Raw genomic sequence first — 25,392 nt, forward strand, 5'->3', positions numbered from 1 at the left:
AAAGCAAATGTTCTTTCTTTATTGTATTGATGCAAACATTATGATATCTGTTTAAAGAAAACAACTTGCTCTAATACCAGCATTTATGTGAGTATACACTTAATTAGAAGACATTAGATTCCACAGCTTGATATAATTGCCACGTGCACTATGGTTAAACAATATACTGTGATTACAAAAACAATAAGAGTATTAGTGCAGACAAATCGGTAAACAGACACCTTAGTTATAGTGATAACTTTTACAGTGGATTCATTAATTATCGTTGAATACCAATCTTCGTCGATTTCGCATGTACAGGAAAACTAAGAATTTAGATGTTCAACAAATTACAATTGTTTAATAGCAATAAACACAGAATTTACCAAAACAATGAAATCAAATATCCACGAAGAGGCAAGTTTTCTTCAATCCACGAAAATAGGTTCCCACGAAAATTAAGGAATCCACAGTAAAAAAAAATACATCTTGTCCTGAATAAAGTCTTACAACATTTACATGCATATAAGAAAATGCCTGCAAACTAGAGATAGAATGGAGAATGGACAAATAAAAATGGAAATAAAGATATATGTTATGATTTTCAAAAAGACAACTTGGGCAATATGCGCAATTGTTTCTCCGTAGGCGGTTATGGTAACGTTTCCTTCTGTAGCTCAGTCCGTATCGTAAAGTTTGATATGTATGAAGCCTCGTTTCGAATCTGAGACATTTTCACATATGTGAGTAAATGTCCGGGATACGAAGTGTGATTCATTTGTTTCAGTAAATTGGCATACCCCGAAAATACTTTCGTGATGCGGTTCTTCGTGGTTAAAAATCACATTTTTTCACACAATAAGTTCTTTGAAAATTTAATACTTTGAATACATTTAAATGTGACCTACCGAATTACACTATTTACCGGATCTTTTATCACATAAGCAACACGACGGGTGCCACATGTGGAGCAGGATCTGCTGACCCTTCAGGAGCATCTAAGATCACCTCCAGTGTTGGTGGGGTTCGTGTTGTTCTCTAATTTCGTATGTTGTGTCATGTGTACTATTGTTTGTCTATTTGTCTTTTTCATTTTTAGTCATGGCGTTGTCAGTTTATTTTCGATTTTTGAGTTTGACTGTCTCTCTAGTATATTTCGTTCCTCGTTCCGTTTAACACATTTATTCCATGGTCCTCTTTTTTCAAAATCAACACAAATGGTAAAAATCAGTCGCTTGTATAAAAAAAACATGTCTTATATCTCTACAAAGAGATCTTTTGTATTCCTCAATTGCAGGCGCAATAAAGATATTAACCCAACTATCCAAAAGAAATCTTATAACGTAACACCAATCAACTATAGACAATCGTACGTTACATTGTCCGTCGTTTAACAATTTTGTGGAACCATCGTGCAGGTGATTTTTTTTTTTTGCTGGGACCGGACGTTTTATTCATAGGAAAATCCCAAGTCAAGGGTATGACAGTTGTCGTCCATTCATTTTGTGTGTTTGTGCTTTTCATATTGTCATTTGATAAGGGACGTTCCGTTTTGAATTGTCATCGGAGTTTGGATTTTTTGTTGGTATTTTTCTCATATAAATGGGTTTTTTATATCCATATCCAAATCTTACTTTGATAAACGAGAAATTGGTCATCATGGCTAGATCACACTACCGTGTTGTTTTTTCTTAGGACTTTTTTTTCATATTACTACCAATGTAAACTCGCCTTTTCCATGCTTTTTTTTTTTTTTTTTTTTGTATTTCGTTTGTACATGTCATTCTCTGTACTTGATTGCTTTAATTTATAGAATATAGTATTGTTGTTATTTATGCTGGCATGAAAATTGTCCAGGTTACTTTTGGTCTCTTATTCTCTCCTCGTCAACTTTCGAACATATTTTTCAATAATATTTGCTAATTTGAAAATTCTTTGTTTGAATTAGATACTCATTGGGCATTTTCAAATATGTACCTCGAGCTTTATAACACTGCAGATATCAGCAATAACACATTGATTTATGTTATTTGTATCATAGTTTCACATATTTGATCAGACATATATACATAAATAGATAAATAGATAAACATATACAGAACTAAAATGACAAAATAATCACTGTAATGTAGATGTATGAAACATGTATTTATAAATACTTCTAAAGGAATCTATATGTATAAAAAAACAATAACTAAATAAGTTGTTTCGGTCTAATGTAAAGATTCAGAGTATAAATAAAAAAGATTGAAAAAAAACATTACTAAACATCACACTGAGCTTTAGAAATAATCAATAAGAATAGATGAATAAACATATTTATAACAGTTCAACAAGAACAAAAGGTTTCAAAAATCACTAAGTACATGTACACTTATCTCGTAATGCGCATCTGCAGCAGTTCAATTGGTATAGTTCACAGACGATTGATTAATGTTGGCCCCGAATATCATTTTTAACTAAGGCCAATAATTGTTGACATGCTGAACAGTTGAAATTAAAGTGATATCGTAAATATGTTTAATGAAATCGTACTTAGATTTTTAGAAACTATATAAAGTTAGTTTTCTTAGGTTGATTTTGAGCTTTTGAAAGACCTGTTTGTAAATGGCAATACCTATGCCCCATATATAAAAATATAAAGCTCAACTCTTCGGGAAAATTCAAAACATTTTGTCATGCTTCTATCTGTAAGATGTTTATTTTAAAGGAAACAGTTAATGTGCCAGTTTGTAGAAAATTGGTTATGTAACTCTTTGAAACATTTTTTTTTAAATTTAGCCTAAACTTTATATGATGTCGTAATTTACATAAACAATTGACAGAAAATAATGAGACTTACGTTTTAATTTATCCCTTATATCTAACATGTTGATAAAATTTCACATTTTTGTTAAATTTGAATGGATAACTCCACAATCAAACTAGCAGTTGTAAATTCTTTTATCAGTCATAAGATATACCAAATAATTACAAAATATACAATATATTATGTTCACCGTATTATTTCTCTTGGTGGATAAGTATAATATAACATATTAGTTTAATTTCTTATAAAATATCAATATCAAGTTATTTATCAAATTTTTGATTGCTGCCACATATTTATTGAAAACAGTAAAAGTCTGAAACACTTGGTTATTTATTCATTTTATTTAAATTTTTTTAGCAAAAGTAAGAACCGGATGGAATTTAAAAAAAATCATATTAGGGATTTTTATAGCTTACTGTCAACTATGGAGTTGGCTTCTTTATAAAGCTGTGAATGCAGCTATATCCCTATGGTTATTTCTTAATAAAGATTTCATTCCTAACTAATGATACGCGTTTATAAAATATTCGGTTAACTGAATTAGCATATGGTCTTTTCCAATAATTAGCGAAAGAATTATATATTTTATATGTATTATTAAAAACAATAGTTGACATAAATACTTCCGTGAAGTTAATTTTATAAGTTTTTGCTGGCCTTTTGACAGGATTTTATTAAATTGTACGGATATTTCAATTTCAATGATTAACACGAATTCAAACTTGAATTGTTAGTACGAAAATAACCTTCAAATATTAACAACACTTGAACTTGTGAGAGTAATTATATTATCCTGGTTGTTTGAAACATCATGTTTATCGATAATATATAATATATAAACCTACATACAGGACATATTTTAAGATACATGCATGAGGAAAAATTTTTCTATTTGCCTTACTTTTTAAGTTGTGTATATTTCTGCAGATAGATTTTTTTTTTGTATCTGTCCAACTGTTCAGCCTAAACTAAAGTCTGTTCCTACTTGGATTAGCATTTACCAAAACAATGTGTTCGATGGTTGTTTGGACTAAATAGTTCACCTCAACTGCTTATCAGATTGGAAGTTTTTTTTTTTGGAATTCCTAACATTGCAGGTGCGTATGACTTCGGTTTAACAAATGTTGTTTAGAAAACCGAGTTTTAATTTACGCTAGTCTACTCACGATAAAACGTTTGGATTTCACCTGAACAGATGACACCACTTTCAACATCTTTTGTGCTATTATCATTCCAGTTTGAACCAACAATGATAGTTTAACAAAACCAGTTTGACGAAAATATAATCAGGATAAAATACTTCCTAAATTTATAAGTGACAATACATCCTGCCGTAGATTTTACACCTATTTGTAGATGAAGAATATCACATGATGTAAGTAAACATCATATCATGCATAGCCATATGTGTAATCTATAAATGTTAGTTATTTAAGTATTTTGTATCCAACTCCACGTTTATTCGCTTGACATACTGTTGTTTTATACATTTTGATAAATATACATGTACAAAATAAAATTTCAAAAATACTGAACTCTGAGGAAAATTCAAAAAGAAAAGTTCCAAATAAAATGTCAAAATCAAAAGCTCAAACATGCACATCAAACTAATGGAAAACAACTATCATGAACCTGACTTCGAACAAGCATGCTCTCAATAATGACGACTTCAGTATGTATATTAATGAAATTTATCCTGTTGAACTTACTTTAAATAAAGCTAATACTAACAATGACCACTGCCCTTTTCTCGATCTTGATATCTATATCACTAATGGAAGGCTGAATACTAAAATTTATGATAAAAGGAATGATTTTTCATTTCCTATCGTTAATTATCCGTTTTTAGATGGTGACGTTCCCTTGTCACCATCTTACGGTGTTTATATATCTCAACTTGTACGATTCGCTCGTGTATGTAACAATGTTTTAGATTTTAACGAGAGAAATTTATGTATTACTGAAAAATTATTACACCAGGGTTTTTGATATCACAAACTAGTCAAAACATTTACTAAATTTTATCATCGGTATAAAGACATCATTCGTAAATATAACTCAACATGCAGACTTCTAATACGTTCAGGTGTTTCACATCCAATTTTTTTATGGAAATATTCTTTATAAAGCACAAAGGTGTCAGTATTCATCTCAGAAACTTACAAAACCTTTGAATAGACTTATTAAGAAGGGATATAATTACGATACTGTTGTCAAGTCATTAATGATTGCATATTTTGGCGTTAATATTGAGTCACTGATAAGGTCTTTGCATCGGAACTAAACACATTTATTCTAAAAACAGTTGTTGGCATGACACGGGTTATGTTCTTCTCGTATATATTATGATGGTATGATACTAAACCCCTAACGGGAAGGATTGTACCTGATGTTCATATGATGAAATCATAATCTTTTGGTCAGTTTAATTGAAGTCTGGAGCTGGCATGTCAGTTAACTGCTAGTAGTCTGTTGTTATTTATGTATTATTGTCATTTTGTTTATTTCCTTTGGTCATCAGACTCGGACTTCTCTTGATCTGAATTTTAATGTGCGTATTGTTATGCGTTTACTTTTCTACATTGGTTAGATAGTATAGGGGGAGGGTTGAGATCTCACAAACATGTTTAACCCCGCCGCATTTTTGCGCCTGTCCCAAGTCAGGAGCCTCTGGCCTTTGTTAGTCTTGTATTATTTTAATTTTAGTTTCTTGTGTACAATTTGGAAATTAGTATGGCGTTCATTATCACTGGACTAGTATATATTTGTTAAGGGGCCAGCTGAAGGACGCCTCCGGGTGCGGGAATTTCTCGCTACATTGAAGACCTGTTGGTGACCCTCTGCTGCTGTTTTTTTATTTGGTCGGGTTGTTGTCTCTTTGACACATTCCCCATTTCCATTCTCAATTTTATCTAGTGTAGAAAATGGTGGATTAAACCTGTTTGTTAACCTAGCTTAACCTCTCACTTGTATGGCAGTCGCATCGAATTCCATTATTCTGACAATGATATGTGAACAAAACAAACAGACGAAATAGGTAAAAATGTGAAAAATAGGGGTACGACAGTCAACATTGTGTTATAGTCTAAATCACTATGAAAATACACAAATATGTTACAAAGAACATAACGTGTATATTTGAAAAACAGATACTAAGAATTTAATTAAAGTATGCAGATATTATGTGACGATCAATGGCTGTTGAAGTGTAATTCATTTGACAATCATCTTTCATTCATCATTTTTGTTTTAAATGTTTAATAAAAAATAAATCACTACTCATATCATACTATTACAAGTTAATATAAAAAAGAAGATGTGGTATGATTGCCAATGAGACAACTGTCCACAAGAGACCAAAATGACACAGACATTAACAACTATAGGTCACCGCACGGCCTTAAACAATGAGCAAAGCCCATACCGCATAGTCAGCTATAAAATGCTTAAGTTGGTGACGTGACTCATATCTGTAATAAGTTGTCCCTATAAGGAAATTTAATTTTATAAACCAATGTGTACTGGTGTTAGCGTGTCATTTCCAAAGACGATTTTTCTTATTTATCTATATTTTTAAATTGGGTATATCTCGTTAATTGTTTTACTTATGCTATTGTGGATACTCAAATTCGTTGTGTTTCAAGCTTTAATTGAATAAGCATTTATCTTTAACTTGAATTTTCTGGTTCACCAGCCTTTCAGTACTGAGGTTCTTAGTTTGAACCCCACTCATTGCAGGTGAGTATGACTTTGGTCTCGTTGTAGGTATTGAAAATATAATAAGATTAAAAGATCATGACGTCTTACAGCAACACTAATTTATAATTGGTGCATGTCTACTCAAGACGAAACGTTTGAATCACTCAATAGATCAGTATCATTTTAATCTTTTTGGTGATAATATTATTCAAGATTAATCCGAAATAAAAATAAAGAGTAAAGGAAGTCAAAATATAAACTATCTGATAAATTATGAAAATTATGATACAATTTAATCGTTTTAAGTTTCCATTCGATTATAATTTAGTACGATAAAACTTGTAAGGAGCTCATCCGGTTTATATAAAAACCATTACGACCGAGAGAAGCAAAAATACAAATACGATCATTTTTTGAAAACATGAATTTAAACTAAAATAATATTTACAAATTTTACAGTTTATTTTACATAATGAATAACACATGTTTTTGAATTCTCACATCAGAATTTCAGAATTATTTTTTTTAACAAAGATGTTACTCACATGGACAAGGTTGACCAAAGATAATATTTTCTTTTCCTTTAGAAACGTAGTCATAAACTTCTCACGTTTTAACGTTTTTGTACATCCACGGCTTAGAATTGTTTTGATCTGAGCGCTGCTGGTGAGGGTGCATCAAGAAAAGTCATTAGCAATGTGACATTTTAAAATAAAGACATTCGCGTTACATCTAATATATATTATATACTGATATAACTATGTAGGCATCAACTCGAACTTTGATTCAATCTTTTCATTTAAAAAACAAATAATCTGTTTTTTGTTTTGTCATGAATACTAGTAGCCAAAAGGAAATGAATGAGAAAAATATAGGTACAGAATTGTTAATAAAATTATTCCAAATTACATACAGATATTCTTCGTCTTCAGGCTACAAAAGGACAAAATGAACTCCAAAGTAATTGTTCTGAACTTTATGAATAACTTTACTGTAAAAATTATGACATGCTATCCCGTGTGTAATAAGTTATCAGTCGCTTTTTTCATACCAAATCATAAAACAAATGAAGAAAAGTAATGGTAATATTGCAGATCCTTGACTTAATAATTAACCAATACTCATAAATAACATTCAGTGAAATTTAAAACTTCACTACAGACACGGGCATATCAAAGAGCAGAAACATCCACATTCAAACCTCAAGTAAATATAAGTATAATGATACCAGCAGTTTGTTGTCCTTTGCGAAAAAAAGATCATGGTTTTATAATCTGTTATGTTATCATTTTAAGTTTTGATGAAGGCAATACTTGTACATTATAACGTTGTCATCTCTCTGAATGTTTGTTCTTATTTCTATTTTAGTTTTTATTGTTATCAATAATCCATTCTTCTTGTTTATATGATTGTTCACCAATGTGTGGCGAAATCAGACTAACACGGAATCCTTTGATATCTTTAATCCAATAACTAACAGTTATTAACAATATGTACAGTTAATATAAATACCACATTGGAATAATCCGCCTTTTTCTTTCTAGTTCAACTGATAATACCTTTATACTTCTGTTACTACTATTTTTACAATGATAATTATCCATAAAAACCCGTTACTTATATACTAAATTCATAAGAACATTATAAATCTAGAACAAACTATAATTAAGTAGAGAAATGATAATCTATTTTAAGTAACAGGGTAAATTTCGGAATTTGCCAACACTTTCTTAACATAAATATACATAATTACTTTCACTATCCATCTAGAATATTCTAGTATGATTCATTTACTATAATTAAAATTACAATATAATATTATATAAACAATGTCAAATAAAAGTCCAATGTCTTATAATAGCGTACTATTCACAACAAATTTTACAAATTATCACTTTTACTTGCTATGTTTTATAATTGCAGTAAAAAGCACACGTATAATCATGGGAAACTGTGTGCAAGGTTTTATATCTTGTATGAAATTCAACTCAAAAGATCATCTTGATATTCAATTAATAAACATTGATAGCAAAACCTCTACGCTAGACCATTCTTTTAAAGAAATAAGTACTGACGATAGAAATAAGTCACAGAACACATACATGTCCAAAACTCAAAGAGTCGATAGCCAAAATGAAGGAGCAGTTTCAAATGATGATATGCGTGACTCGCCAAAACCAGAATCTGATATTGTTGGTGAAAAGAACACACAAATAGTAAGTTTAAATAAAAACTATGCAAAACTGCACTTTGCAGCTAACTCATTAAAAATCATCAACGGAAATATCAATCTAAATTAAACAACCATAATGTTTCTTATAAGATGTATTGATTACTTAAACGGTACATTTTTTTCTGTACCAGATGCGCATTTTGACAGTCAATGTCTCTTCAAAAATGCTCGAGGCCAAAACATTTGAAAAATCCAAGCGTATTATAAGGATAAAGAGCTATAAACCACAAAGGACGACAAAAAGTACAGCCAAAACCGGATAAGGAATCAGAGTTTTCTGTATGGTAGACATTTAAACAGTAAAACGCAATACAAAGAAGAAAATCCTAGAAATATGTATGAAGGAGGAAGGTTTTAAATTCATAATTGTAATATTATCACTGGAAAATTAAACTTTTAACTGAATACAGAACATTATCTGGACACCTCATATAAAAAACTGATCTATAGCCATTTAGAGTAGTTCAGTAATCTTTTACAACTATTTACAAAGGTACTTTCCGAACTATTCAGATGCTTCGCTTGTAGTCGATTAAAATCTGTTAATTATATTTTCAGAATCTTGAAAGCTTTCATTTATCTGTATCCAACAAAACAGACATTTATGAATTGTCTTAAAAGATACTGATGATTATTGAGGTGACCGCACATCAAAATAACATTTAGGACGAGACTGTGTTGATACGATTCTAATATTATTTGTGCTTTTTCTAGATCGACATGTTCATCTAAGTAGTTTACAAATTAACAGTATGCACACTTGTCACCTTAGAAGGACACATTTATCTGACTAAAAGCAGACTAGTTTTTGATCCTGTTCTTGAAAACACAGAAATCGAATAAATAACCCCTATCACTCGAAGCTTTCATTATTCTGGGAGACCACGTAGGCAAAAAATCGGAAAGGACGCATTTATTTTTCTTAATTGAAGCAAAATGAAATTTGACTAAAATGAAAACAGGAAATTCCCTCAAACATATTAATGTTGCTACCAATTACGATATCTTGCATGTACATTAATTGATTAGACAAACAGACATACGCCATCTCTTTTAACAATAAAAGTTTTCAAAAAGATGACGAAAAGAAAATTTTTCAATCTGGAGTCTAGTCAAAACCATTATCCTTATTATAGAAGGCTTTTTAATCGTTTATTTTTTATTAAACTAGCTAGTGAAAAGGAAATATGAGTGATTGAAAAATATATATATTGAAATTTGTAGACCGAAGTCGGCACCAACTTGATTCAAACTGTCAACCAGTACATAAAAGTTGAGATACACAATCCATCAGCAAATGCCCTCATTATAGGAAACGACAATAAAGTCAATGTTACCAAGAAGGAAACAGACAGACAACCACTAGTTGACGATATCAAAGTGGGAAATAAGGACAACAAATATATCGGGGAAACCATGAATGAAATTTTATTAGGGCATGAAATTGTAAGTTTTCCCATGCTTAAGACGTTTCATTATGTATAAATAAAGGCAACAGTAGTATACCGCTGTTCAAAATTCATAAATATATGGACAAAAAACAAAATCGGGGTAACAAACTAAAACTGAGGGAAACGCATTAAATATTAGAGGAGAACAACGACACAACATTAAAATGTAACACACACATTTGTTTAATCTAAAACAAAAACAAATTGATATATGTATGAATAAAACACAAAAACATGAATGAACAAACGGTTTACAGATATCGTTTCCATTTTTTCTCGGTATAATCGCTATTATTAAGAATAAAGTGAAAAAAGTTCGAATCGCAGAGTTAACTTTTAACCTGTAAGCGATATTATTAATTCCCTTCAGATCCTACATGTGTTTTGCTCTAGGTATATGAAAAATCAAGATAAACAGGCCTTTTTGTCAAGTTTCTCGTTGAGATATAACAATAATTGGATAAATTTTGGTTTAAATAATGTCGACATATTGTTTGGTAGTTTGTGAGCAAAAAAAAAGAACAAACTGTAAATAAAGACAGTAGTAGTATACCGCTGTTTATATAGACAATAACTGTTTAGTGTCTTTAAATATTAGCTGTATTTGTACGAGGCTAGGAAACAAGGTGTATGCGAGCTTTTAGCGAGCTACTACACCTGTTTCGAGCCGAGTACAAATACAGCTGATATTTAAAGACACTAAACAGTTATTTTCTTTATCCTGCAATTAATTCTGTATATTGTTTGTGTTTTAAAAGACACAAAAACTAACATATTTAGTATTTATTTTCGATTTGTAATCCCTTGAGGCCCGCGTAGTAATATCAAAATCACACATTACGCTGAAGACGGGCTCGCAAAAAAAGAATCTCGAATGGTCAATAATAATACATCGCTCAAGGTGAATAATTATCTATTTTAACATAACAACTAATTTGAACAGTAAAAACAAATAACAAAACATTGTCAAATTTGAAACAGAAGTGTACGAGTTGTCCTACGCTTCAGACTTGAAATTCAATAAACATGCATGCTGAAATTGACATGGTCGATTTTGTAACACAATCATACACATTCAAGTTTTGAAATCGACAATTGTCATCGTCATTGGAATGCAACTGGAATACACATTCTGAGGTCACACAGGTTCAAACAATACTCAGTCCGGCAGTGGGCGGAGCTTTAAAGCGATATCTGTATAGTATACAGATACAGCATAGCGATATCTGTAGGGCTGTATCTGTATAGTAGGATACCCAATTGCAGGATAAAAGTAATAAATCGATGAGAGAAAAGAAATCTGGGTTGAAAACTTAAAAAGAGGAAAACAACGAAACAATAAAAACAATGAAGTGCAACAACTAAAAATGCCTAAATACACATAAATGGACTATTGATAAAAGTTGCCACATTCTTGACTTGGTACAGGACATTTTAAGAAAAAAAAATGTTGTTATAAGAGATACTGTGATATGTATTGAATAAGTTATCATAATGAAAAATACTAAAATTTCATTATTTACTTAGCCCACTAACCTACTGGTGTTAAGTTGTGAAAAATGAAGATGTTTCTTTCGTTTAAAGATGTCACCCCTTGATTGCGACGCCAGATAGACTGTAAAAAAATCGTTCTTTCTTTCATTCTTTTAATATATATGTTTATTTTTTTTAAAAACGTTGATTTTATCTTTATTATACGAAACATTTAGAAATGGAGATAAATTCTGCATGCACAACAAAAAAATGAACCTTTAATGTTTTACAGGACAAAACAAGAGACGAATTCAAATCTAGAGTTGGAGGGAACGTTACAGAAACCATATGCAAAGGTTTGTAAGAATTGAATGAATGTGTTTCCATTTTTCATTAAAAAACTCATAATGCATATTTAAACATGAATATCAATAATGTGGTCATTTTTATAAATTTCCTGTTCACAAAACTTGGAATTTTTCGAAAAACTAAAGATTTTCTTATCCCAGGCATAGATTACCTTAGCCGTATTTGGCACAACTTTTTAGAACTTAGGATCTTCAATGCTCTTCAACTTTGTACTAGTTTGGCTTTAAAAATATTTTGATATGAGCGTCACTGATGAGTCTTATGAAGACGAAACGCGCGTCTGGCGTACTAAATTATAATCCTGGTACCTTTGATAACTATTTACACCACTGGGTCGATGCCACTGCTGGTGGACGTTTCGTCCCCGAGGGTATCACCAGCCCAGTAGTCATCACTTCGGTGGTGACATGAATCTCAATAATGTTGTCATTTTTATAAACCTGTTCACAAAACTTTGAATTTTTCGAAAAACTAAGGATTTTCTTATCCCATGCATAGATTACCTTAGCCGTTTTTGGCACAACTTTTTGGAATTTAGGATCTACAATGCTCTTCAACTTTGTACTAGTTTGGCTTTAAAAATATTTTGATAAGAGCGTCACTGATGAGTCTGATGAAGACGAAACGCGCGTCTGGCGTACTACATTTTAATCCTGGTACCTTTGATGACTATAAACATAAACACGTATTGCATTAGAAAAAGATGGAGTTTAGAAAAAAATACCAATAAGATGAATCATGGTTGTGGCTTTCCTATTATAGACTAAAATGGTCATATTTACTTTGAAAATAAAAAGTGCACGCAACTGATAGAAAAACGAAATTTGCAGTAAACAACCGTTGTCACAGAAGAAACGGACTTAAGTAAACATCGTGATCTCTTAATCATAATTACAGCAACGTTCTTACATTTGAAAACTGGGAAATTCAAGTAAACAAACGAAATATGTCAACACGGTGTTAACGTGCGTTTAGTTCCTGCTATGCTTGTTTGCAATCGATAGTAACTGTTCTCTTGTTTGCTAACAAAAGCATTTCTCAAGATTTGGCGGTCAAATATCTTGTCCAATTTATGTCTCTACTTTCACATTATCGAACCTAACCAAGGAAAATGTAAACTGTAAAAAAATTTAACTAAAACTCGGCCAATCTGTTTTATCGAAAGACCCGATTTCCATTTTAACAATACATGAGTACATAAACTTCATTTTCGGTAAACCATCAACCTGTTAAATATAGACTAAATCCTGCTAATGGCACTTTTAATCTTTTGATATAAAAAAACATTTTTGTGTTTTACTTGTTTATTGTTGTTCTACGTCAACGTGTTTTCGTATGTATTTTTAAGGTAGTCTGTGTTACCAAGCTTGAAGATTTAAGGTTCACAAGCCTAGTAGTCAGCACCTTTATGTTGACATTATATATCATTGTTAGGTTCATTTTTCGGTAAAGTTATTGGTTAATTATTAGAAGGACTTAAATTTATTAGTTCAACGCATCGTTTGTTTCGGAGTTTTACTGTAGCATCAATTTTGCTAAACATGTATATGTTAGTGTAAAGGGGCCAACTGAAGTACGCTTTCGTGTGCAGGATTTTCTCATCGTGTTGACGATCCATTGGTGGTCGTTTTTCTGCTAAAATAGATGGATTTTCTTTTTGTATTCTTTATTCTGTTTGCCTAAATGGGTAAGACTCTTGTGTTTGAAAAAGAGGGGCGCCAAATACCAGAGGGACATTGAAACTCATAGATCAACATTTACTCAGTATATTTCATGACGCCGGGGCGGTTTTCTTTTGCTTGACCTTTATTTTGAAAACTAAAAGTCAGATATTTCAAGCCAAGGTTGTGTAAGTACAGAAAAAAGAGGAGCTATAGATTAACAGTTCAGATTTATGAGTGTGTCTTGTACTGATAGTGTATTGTTTTTTTCACAGGTTCTGAAATGCGTTGGAGATCAAGATCAGTTTCGATTCTTCGGCAAAAGCCTTTTCGAGATTTTTCCAAAGAACCTTCATTCACAGTCGATCCCAGAACTATGCTACGGAACTTCCAATGGAATCAGTATGCAATGATTCAAGAAACCTTATTACGCACAGTTTCATGTGAAATTATGAAATGCGAATCCCCTGAAACACTTTCTTTAAAGATTAAAGAAATTAATGCTGAATTGCAAACTATTGTTGACAAATATAACGAGAAATTAAGGAAATCGGTTTTAAAAACAGGACATGCAAATGAACGTATTATATCAGGTCTAAATGAGAAAAGCAAAATCGTATTAAATAATGCAAACGATAAACTATTACAATTAAAGAAAGAGCGCATTCAAGATTTTCATATTATCCCGTGGAGTACAACTCATGAAATAGGAACAGCATCTGAGAGAGACAAAATGACAAGTTATGCAAAGGATTTCAAATGTTTAATTTCAAAAAAGGTTTGCTGGCATGTATCAACTTTGATGCCTTTTAAAATACAACAATTTATTATTACATTCACGTTTGATTGCCAGAAATCATTTGTATTGAAACAGATGATGATTGAGTTTGATTCTACTGACGTCAGCAATATTATAAAATTTATTTTTGATCCCAATGAATTTGCCAAAAAATGGCTTGTATCATTTACAGACCAGAAAATTTTTGTTAAGAAAAGTCCGAATAAGCTGCATGTGTACGCAAAGATTGCTAAAATGGAAGTCGAAAAGATTTTTGATGAACTTAAGTTGGCAATAATAATAACATCAACAAAACATAGAAAAGGTGAAATAAATGATTTATCTGACTGGGCAAAATGTTTTTTGCAAAATTTAAAATCGCTGCCTCTTTCGTCGAAAGATCTTGGTGAATTTCAGTCCCTTAGAAATGACTTCGTGAAAGAATTCATTGACATTGTAGCTTCAAATTTAGAGAGCATGAAAAGCGAAATCATTGCAAATTTCAAAAACACTACCGCTAATGACGTTAAATGGAGAGTGGACCCATATAATTATATAATAGAATGTCTTTGGGGTTGTATTGAATGTTGTCCATTTTGTCACGAACCATGTCAGTATAGTGATATAGAACATATTACACATGAAAATAAACATAAATGTATCCAACATAGACCTCTGGTTGCTTACGGATCTATAAAGGACGATAGTAATACTATCATGTTGGAAAATTGCAATAGCCTAATCAGATCACCGGATAGATCTTTTAAACTAATAAATGAAGACAATCCTCCGAAATGTTCGAATAATGACCAGCCCATAATTAATTGGGAAATCCTTCCTGCCGTAGTTGCTGGTGAATTTAAGTATTGGAAATGGCTCATATGCAACAGGAAGGATGAACTACGGCAGTTCTTTCGGACTTCTGCAAATATTATTCCTAAAGAATGGAATTCAATTACCGAGGAAGATGCTATTCGTAGTTTAGATGAGATTTACATATGTAGTTGACATGTTATCTTCAATTTTGGTTGAAAACAATTCGAATGTAAAATAAATAGATTAAAATCTTTTAAAACCTCCTAGTATCAGAAATTGTTGGGAATATTCAGTCGCAGATGTATGGTTAATCGAATTTAATTTAAAGATTTTACGTAGCCTATTATTGGACATAAGAGTTGTTATGTGTTTGATTTTGCCATTTGATAAGGAACTTTCCTTTTTGAATTGAGTTCAGTATTTTTGTGATTTTACTTTTACAAATATCATATGCAACGCACCTTTTTCATTTATCTATTTTTATGCCCCACCTACAATAGTAGAGGTGCATTATGATTTCTAGTCTGTGCGTCCGTGCGTCTGTTCGTCCGTCCGTCCGTCCGTTCGTCCGTTCGTTCGTTCGTCTGTCCTGCTTCAGGTTAAAGTTTTTGGTCGAGGTAGTTTTTGATGAAGTTGAAGTCCAATCAACCTGAAACTTAGTATACATGTTCCTTATGATTTGATCTTTCTAATTTTAATGCCAAATTAGAGTTCTGAACCCAATTTTACGGTCAACTTAACATAGAAAATGATAGTGCGAGTGGGGCATCTGTGTACTGGTGACACATTGTTGTTTAAATAGCAATTGCATACAAGATATAAATAAAATGTCCTTTCAATTTCCCATGAGATAATTATTATAATTCTGATTGCTATTTCAACGTATGGATGACATCTTATTAACTTCTGTGTTTCAATTAAGTATAATTTTCAATCCTTCAAGAATTTCCCTACTGTACTAACTAGCGAGTCCTTCAAATAATTATTTTCCAATAATAAAGCTTATTACAGATTGTGATGTTAAATGTTCTATAGGTATTACAACAGTGAATCAGTGGATGAAGAAACAGAGAAAAAGTGTGTAGATAGCTTTATAGAAACAGTTGTGAGATTTCGCGGTTTTCAGATCGATGTTTCTCTGTCCTATATTTTCTCCCATTTATTTGTGTTGTAGTCCTGTCATGTAATGCTGTCATTTTAATGTTATATTTAACATTGCTATTAAAGCGGGAGGTTTGGCATGTCACAAAACCAGGTTCAACCCACCATTTTTTTTTCTTAAAATGTCCTGTACCAAGTCAGGAAAATGCCTGTTGTTATATTACAGTTCGTTTCTGTGTGTGTTTCATTTTAATGTAGTGTTTCTGTTGTGGCGTAGTTCTCTTATATTTGATACGTGTCCCTCAGTTTTAGTTTGTGACCCGGATTTTTTTTTTCAATCCATTTATGAATTTCGAACAGCTGTATACTACTGTTGCCTTTATTTGTCATTTAAATAGTAGTGCTTACGTTATAGGACCATGACATATATATATTTATGTGTTAATATATTTCACATTAATTTTAAACCATATAAAAATTTGCATGGTAATACTATTTCCTAATAAATTTAATTTCGATGTATACCAAATGTATGTATAAGCAAGGAGTTAAAACCTCTCACTGAAAATTGATTTTGATTGATTTCAAAATTTGTTTTGTTTAATTAAATGTATAAACAAATCAGAGTATTTGCATTTATCAAACAAAACTCGGTAACAATGTTAACAATAGAATATAAGACTATCTATAACCTGTGTTTAATTTTACGTTTTTTGACACTTATAAGTTGTTATTACATCATTTAGAAACTTAAAAGTTAGTACTAACAATGTTATCTTCATCATATCATGCATTATTTACATATTACTATAGAGGACAATCTACCATTTATCTGCACTTATTTTTACAGTTTTAAAAAAAGCGCACAGGCTGAAACGTCTCGCCTTCTTTTCAAATCATTCATAATAAGTTGATAATCCTAAATATAAAGCTTTATTACAACTGGCACATCAACATTTATATTATGAATTATTTGAACAAAAACAACGTCCATTGATACTGAATGATATGTAATCGCACCCATCTATTTGTGTACCTCATTTACACATTCATGTTGTCTAATCTTATCTGAGCCATGCACTCTGTTACTAAACCTGTCCTTCAAATAATCAGCAAATAAAGATCAATGAAAAAATATTATTCTTCAATTGGATTTTTAATTTTTCTCATGTAAATTAAAATGGAAAAGGTGGCATGGTGTCAATAGCTTTTTTGTCTCTTTGTGGTAAAATTCCACAAAAGTAGAATAATAAATGTTATATTGTTTTGCTTTATGCTGCTGTTAAAGCAGCTTTTAAATTTCGTGGGAAGAAACAAAAAAAGTAAATACATTTCAATAAAAAAAAACGAAAAAAACACGCAGCCGGTCATTCAAGGCATTTTTTTTTTATATGTTATCATTTGCATATCTGTGCATCAGTCCAAATATAACATGTATAAGGTATCAGATAGCCAGAATCAATCACTAACTATGTTCTGTACTGAAACAAACGTGCCTATGCCATCTATTATGCATAATTTCATATATATCATGAGTTAAAAGCATTGATTGCTAAAGCTGATGTCAAAAGTGATTTGGATTCCGATTAGGAAGAACAGGACATTTTAATTTCACTAAATATCTAGACATAAAACTTGAATGAACTTGAACAGACTTTGGTTTCTAATGAAGAACTTGCAGCTTTCACAGTGCAAGAGGGTCTTCAGTATGTTTTTGGCATGTATCAAAAGATAGATATGAACAATGCGTATAGCCCAAAACGTAGTTTAAATCGATATACATGCATCATCCTACACTATATTTCTAGAAATATTCCCTGTTAGGGTATTTATAATCTTATTGTGGTCTGAACTTGAGAATTCTAGAGCTGGAGCTTATCTTGTCTTACATTTCACTAGAAGCCTAATTTTGTTGAAATTCAGTTTAATTATAGCTTATTTATCTTGTAAGAATATACCGTATCTTTGGCCACAAATAGTCCATTTGCCAATTACCGATTTGAATCTATTATTACACACTTTTTGAACAAATTACTTCCCTTTGTCAATCGTAGAGTGGTTCCATACCGGATAAGATTCCCTTTTGCCAATGCAAAGCATGATGAATTGAAAGTGATGTATCGGCGGTATAACTAATTTTTCATGAAAAATAATTTCTTGTGTCAAATTTATTTAGCTAAAACACAAATTAATGTAATATTAAAAGATTTAAAACCCTTATAGATTGCTCACATTACGCACAAGTAAATTTGCTTTGTTTGTTAGCTCTCCATTGTAAATAAAAAATAATGTCCGTCATAAGGGAGACAACAAAATTAGGGATCTCTAATTACAGGGTCAATTACGGGAAATGGCAAATAGCCTATTGATGATATATAAGAAATATTACTTTTTCTCATAAGGCATTAGGAAGTAGTGCAACATTTCATTTTGGTTTTCGCGGAATGAATGACGAAGCTTTTTTAAAGTAGATAAGGCGGTGTCAGGTAAAATTAAACCTATCATAGAGGTTATTCAACTTACTTCTTCATTCATAAATTCACACACACAATGTGTTACACATTTTTCCATCATCATAACATTGAGGAAATACATGTCCTTAGTATTTGAACTCCCTTTAGGTTCAGTAATTGTGCAGTTCTTATTGAATGTTTTCATGGATCATCGCTTCCGGGATGTGGTTTATGTAAATAATTAAAACAAAAAGTATGCATTTCTTATTCATTCATCTGTAACACAAAGTTCATGTTTTAACTGATATTAAAATTTCGTGGGAAGGATCTTTAATACAAGTCATACAAGTGAGAGGTTTAGCTAGCTATAAAACCAGGTTCAATCTACCATTTTCTACATAAGAAAATGCCTGTACCGAGTCAGGACTATGACAGTTGTTATCCATTCGTTTGATGTGTTTGAGCTTTTGATTTTGCCATTTCATTATAAATTATATCTAGAAATTGACTATGAGGGTCGGTTGAAAATAAAACTTTACGACAAAAGAGATGATTTCAGCTTCCCAATTGTGAATTTTCATTTTTAAACCAAGAGTTCCAAATGGTGAAGTTGAAATCATCACTTTGTAAATTTTACGGACGCCATCACGAGTTGGTTGACCGTTATGGAATATCCGTTTCACAGATGATATCGGATATGTTCCATATGTCGTAACTACAATCCCGTTCCCTTTTCACGAATGTGACCTACCGAAGTAGACTATTTAACCCTATTTGTGACATTTTTACCTATTGTTTTTGTTTGTTTTGTTCACACATCGTTGTCAATATAATGGAATTTGATGCGACTGTCATACAAGTGAGAGGTTTAGCTAGCTTTAAAACCAGGTTCAATCCACCATTTTCTACATAAGAAAATGCCTGTACCAAGTCAGGAATATGACAGTTGTTATCCATTCGTTTGATGTGTTTGAACTTTTGATTTTGCCATTTGATTTGTGACTTTCCTTTTTGAATTTTCCTCGGAGTTCAGTATTGTTGTGTTTTTACTTTTTATTGACCATGCATTTCAATTTATTTAACTTCAATCTTATATGTATCGTAAATTTTGTTTAGTTGAATTGCCGCTTTGAACTTAAGGCGGTCGTCGGTGTATTTAAACTTATCATCGAGGTCATTCAACTTACTTCTACATTCATAAATTCACACACACAATTGTGAATGTTATACATTTTTGCATCATCATAACATTGAGGAAATACATGTCCTTAGTATTTGAACTCCCTTTAGGTTTAGTAATTGTGCAGTTCTTGTTGAAGGTTTTCATGGATCATCGCTTCCGGAATGTGGTTTATGTAAATAATTAAAACAAAAAGTATACATTTCTTATTCAATCATCTGTAATACAAAGATCATGTTTTAACTGATATTGACCATGCATTTCAATATATTTAACTTCAATCTTATATGTATCGTAAATTTTGTTTAGTTGAATTGCCGCTTTGAACTTAACCGTAATGAAATTTCTTGAACCAGGTCTCAGTCAATCGTTTAGTATAGCAACTATTTCTTCTTTTACATACCATTATTGTGATACATATTGAGTAATTTGAATAGAAGTAAACAAAGTTATGTAACAAAGCAAAGTGTATATCGACTTTATACACAAAGATGCACATATCCGTCTAATATGATGTATGTTATAAAAGAAACAGTAAAAAAAAAAAAAATTATGCACCAGATACACATTTCAACAATTAATGTTTCCACAGTGATGTATTATTTCAAATTCATCACCTATAGCTAAAATCAGACCTTTGAATGATGGATCGGAGATACATTTCTTTACTTAAAAATTATTTCCAAAAACTGTCTAACATCAGATTTCAATATAAGAATATCAAGTGCAAGTACCTAAGTAACATCCGTTTTTTATGTGAGTACCTGGCTAATTGTGTACATTTACAGGTCGTTCAACTTATATATTTTTCTTCCGTTTATTAACAGGTCGCTCACCCTATATGTAAATTCATCATTTTTTTACCAGTGAGGAAAATTTGATAAAGATCATATCTTAATAAGCAGAGAAATAATGGACAGGAAATAGTCTAAAGGATGTTTGCTCCTCTATTTTTGGAATTTTTACCAGATTTTCGGAATCCTCTGGTTTTATTCGTGTATTGCCAGTAAAAATATTTGCCCACTAACCCCTACTTTTCTTTTCATAATTTTATTCCATGAAGTTCAAAGGGCCATATTTCAAAATCTTATTAAATCCTTGTTATTTTTCATAGTTTTTGAAACCAAAAAGGTGCCAATGTTCAATGTATCAAAAATCTAGAGAGAACTATTTCTCGCCAAATTTTCTTTGGCTTATATCTTGAAAACAAGCACATGGACCCTCCATTTTTTTCTCCTTTTATTGTTTCTATATATATACTATCAATTCATAATGGTCTTTTAAAAAGCTTGTAATTTTTAAACAGAGTAGCGAACATCCTTAAGAAATAAACTTATACCGCTTTTTAACAATGCCGAATTTGATTTTATCTTTATTTGTCAAACATGTACCTCCTTTAACAGTGTAGTGATGATATCGAAAGGTTAGGAACGACTTATCTTAGGTAGCAAAGGTAAGTATATGAAAAGTTAACACCTATTCTTATTAAAGTATCAATCAAAATGATGATGGAATATTATATTAATACCTTGCATTCATTTATTTATCTGAATATTCTAAAATAAGTTCTATTTTTGGCAGAATTTACAGGAAAAAAAAGACATTATCTGATTTGACTTTAAACGCTGATTTAAGATTTACATTGCACCCAAAATATCATAAAATATCTGATTTTCTAGTTGTAGGAATGAGAAACACTATTTATTTCATATTTTGACACACTGAAATTGTCAAAATTGATTTAAGTCTCGCTACACTAGGGGATATTTTTTTTTCTTTTATTAAGTTGCACCCATTTTATTATCCAGGATCCACCCCTAATGGTAGAAGTACTTTTGAAGTATCTGAGGTATTTTACGCACACATTAGCTGTGATTAAGTTGGGAGTTGATTAAAGACTGTCATACACAACCATTGGTAAGAATAACGATCTTGATTGTTTTTTAACATTTAATTATTTAGTGATTGTGGTTGGTATTGGTGACATGGTTTAAGTTCATTGATCTTATCAATTTCCAAAACAGTTTTATGGTTTCGCTTTTATTATAATATTATTGGTTTTTTTTAGTAAGTAGGACCTCATTTAACAAGTGGAATGACATTACAGTTGGTGCATCAAAAACGTATAGAAAAACTAAATTTATAAAGTGATGTAAGCTGAACAACAATGCACATATGTTTAAACCATAATCATAGGATAAGCTCTTTTATTGCGGTTATTTGTCCCACGATGAGACTGAACTATATTGTTGTGCATTTGATGCTTCATAGCATGCTGTTATTTTAAGAAACAGGTGCACATGAATGTTGAAAATTGAAATACTTACCCTTTTCTACCTCAGGAACATATTACCTTAGCTATGATTGGCAAAACTTTTCAGAAATTTTGGTCATCAATGCTCTTTAACTTCGTTGTTTTTTTGACTGTGTTTACTTTTTTTATTCGAGGATCACTGATGAGTCTTTTGAAGACAAAAGCACGCATGGCGCAAATACAAACTTCCAATCATGGTATCTATAAAAAATTTGTTGTCACTAAGACAGTCTGCATATACAATGAATTTCGGGCAACAAGTAGTAAAAACTTACAAACGATGTCAAGGTTATAATGTGATGCGCCATATGTGCGTTCCGTCTCTATCTGTCCATAAAGAGTTATAATTGGGCTCGAATAACTTTGGAAGTTAAATGAAGTACGAAGTTGAAGACCGTTATCTTTGCAACATTGTAAGAGGCACAGCCCTAAGATATTACGTCTTCTTTTTCAATTCGTTTGCAAGCCAGATTTGTTCCACATTATCAATCGGAGAGGCACGTTTGAAACATAAACAATTTAAGTTAATTTACCAAAACAGTTACTAACAGTACTATATATCCTTGTTTTCGTTCGTTCGTTCAAATTTTCTAAAAGTATCTTCTCAAAACTGTTATCCCATTCAAATAATCAACAAATAAAGATCAATGATAATGAAATCATAATCTTTCAGTCAGTTTAATTGAAGTCTGGAGCTGGCATGTCAGTTAACTGCTAGTAGTCTGCTGTTATTTATGTATTATTGTCATTTTGTTTATTTTCTTTGGTTACATCTTCTGACATCAGACTCGGTCTTCTCTTGAACTGAATTTTAATGTGCGTATTGTTATGCGTTTACTTTTCTACATTGGCTAGAGGTATAGGAGGAGGGTTGAGATCTCACAAACATGTTTAACCCCGCCGCATTTTTGCGCCTGTCCCAAGTCAGGAGCCTCTGGTCTTTGTTAGTCTTGTATTATTTTAATTTTAGTTTCTTGTGTACAATTTGGAAATTAGTATGGCGTTCATTATCACTGAACTAGTATATATTTGTTTAGGGGCCAGTTGAAGGACGCCTCCGGGTGCGGGAATTTCTCGCTATCATTTAAGACCTGTTGGTGACCTTCTGCTGTTGTTTTTTTCTATGGTCGGGTTGTTGTCTCTTTGGCACATTCCCCATTTCCATTCTCAATTTCATTCAATTGGATTTTTAATTTTTCTCATGTGAATTAAAATGGAATAGGTGTCAATAGCTTTTTTGTCTCCCACTGGTAAAATTACACAAAATTAGAATAACAAATGTTATATTGTTTTGCTTTATGCTGCTGTTAAACTTTCTTTAATATTTAGTTGGAAGGAACTTAAAAAGAAACAAAAAAGGTATATACATTTTAATGAACACCTGAAAAAGACATGTAGACGGTCATTCAAGGCATTTTTTTCTATACGATCATATGCATATCCGTGCATCAGTTAGCCAAAATCAATCAATTTCTATGTTCTGTAATGAAACAAACGTGCCTTTGCCATCTGTTATGCATAATTTCAAATAAATATCATGATTTCAAGGGCATTGATTGCTAAAAGCTGATGTCAAAAGTGATTTGGATTCCGATCAGGAAAAACAGGACATTTTAATTTTACGAAATATCTAGACATAAAACTTGAATGAACTTGAAAAGAATAAACACATATTTTGGCTATCAAGTCCTACATTTGATTGGCGTTTAGATTGCTCACTAACTTGCCTATTAATTTTGGTCTTCTTGGTTTTAAAATAAAGATAAGATTTTAGGAATCGGCGTAAAAAGTAATTTCGATTAACTGCTTCATACTTCACACGCTAAGGTGAATGCAATCCCTTTTCGGTCCGTCCAAGTTTGCATATCTGGTTGTCGTAATAAAAATCGCGTTTTGCTAAATATTGATAGACGCAATAATTAGTTTCAATACACAACATTACAGAACTATAACTAATTTGAGCATTAAACTTGTCTTTGAGTGTTGGAAATCCTTGTAAGAACATTTTATGAACTTAACTATAATCAGACTTTGGTTTCTAATGAAGCACTTGAAGCTTTCACAGTGCAAGAGGGTCTTCAGTATGTTTTGATATGTATCAGAAGATAGATATGATCAGTGAGTATGGCACACAACATAGCTTTACATACATTTCTAGAAATATTTCCCGTTAGGGTATTCTTAATCTTATAGTGGTCTGAACTTGAGATTTCTAGATTTTTGTATTACATTTCACTAGAAGCCTAATTATGTTGAAATTCAGTTTAATTTTAGCTTATTTATCTTAGAAGAATATACCGCATCTTTTGCCTTAAATTGGTGATATATAAGAGATATAACTTATGTTTTGCCCACAAGGCACTAGCTTTCGATGATTATACTAAGAATTGAGTGATATCTCAAATTCTATAATGTTTACACATAAAAAGAAACAGAAAGACAACAAGACCCGACAACTTTATCATCATGACGACAAACAACATATTCTCGCCTTAATATTTATGGATCTTTGTTATTTCAGTCCTTTCAGAGAGGTCATTCAACTTGAATCTTCATCAATAGATACATAGGTACATTGTGTGACTCTTTTTTGTCGCGTTATGTATATTGAGAAGTAGTACTACAATTCGTTTTGATTTTCGCAGAATGAATGACGAAGCTTTTAAAAAGTAAGTTAAGGCGGTCGTCGGGTGTATTTAAACTTATCATAGAGGTTATTCAACTTACTTCTACATTCAAAAATTCACACACACAATGTGTTACACATTTTTGCATCATCATAACATTGAGGAAATACATGTCCTTAGTATTTGAACTCCCTTTACGTTCATTAATTGTGCAGTTCTTTTTTCATGGATCATCGCTTCCCGGATGTGGTTTATGTAAATAGAATAATGCAATAAAACAATGTGCATATCGACTTCATACACAAAGATGCACATATCCGTCTAAAATGATGTATGTTATAAAAGGAACAGAAAAATTGTATTAATAGTAGAAATACATATTTTATGCACCAGATGCACATTTCGACGATTAATAAACCACAGTGATGTATTATTTCAAAGTCATA

The 25,392-nt window shown here is 31.5% G+C and overlaps 1 protein-coding gene across 3 annotated transcripts; it reads left to right on the forward strand.

Annotated features, from left to right (window-relative positions):
• Positions 1-3,520: 3,520 nt before the first annotated feature.
• LOC139485926 (uncharacterized) lies at positions 3,521-15,537 on the forward strand. 3 transcript variants are annotated; one of them, XM_071270599.1, is made up of 6 exons: positions 3,609-3,892; positions 6,451-6,529; positions 8,414-8,706; positions 9,948-10,169; positions 11,940-12,003; positions 13,953-15,537. In XM_071270599.1, the coding sequence occupies exons 3-6, from the start codon at positions 8,434-8,436 to the stop codon at positions 15,461-15,463; spliced, it is 2,070 nt and encodes a 689-aa protein (XP_071126700.1). In that variant the 5' UTR covers positions 3,609-3,892; positions 6,451-6,529; positions 8,414-8,433; the 3' UTR covers positions 15,464-15,537. The 3 variants fall into 3 exon arrangements, with proteins under 3 accessions (XP_071126699.1, XP_071126698.1, XP_071126700.1); XM_071270598.1 differs by lacking the exon at positions 6,451-6,529 and having other exon boundaries at positions 3,521-4,166; XM_071270597.1 differs by lacking the exon at positions 6,451-6,529 and having other exon boundaries at positions 3,526-3,888.
• The last annotated feature ends 9,855 nt before the right edge of the window (positions 15,538-25,392 follow it).

The sequence above is a fragment of the Mytilus edulis genome, chromosome 8 (genome assembly GCF_963676685.1).
Source record: "Mytilus edulis chromosome 8, xbMytEdul2.2, whole genome shotgun sequence".
Lineage (NCBI taxonomy): Eukaryota > Metazoa > Mollusca > Bivalvia > Mytilida > Mytilidae > Mytilus > Mytilus edulis.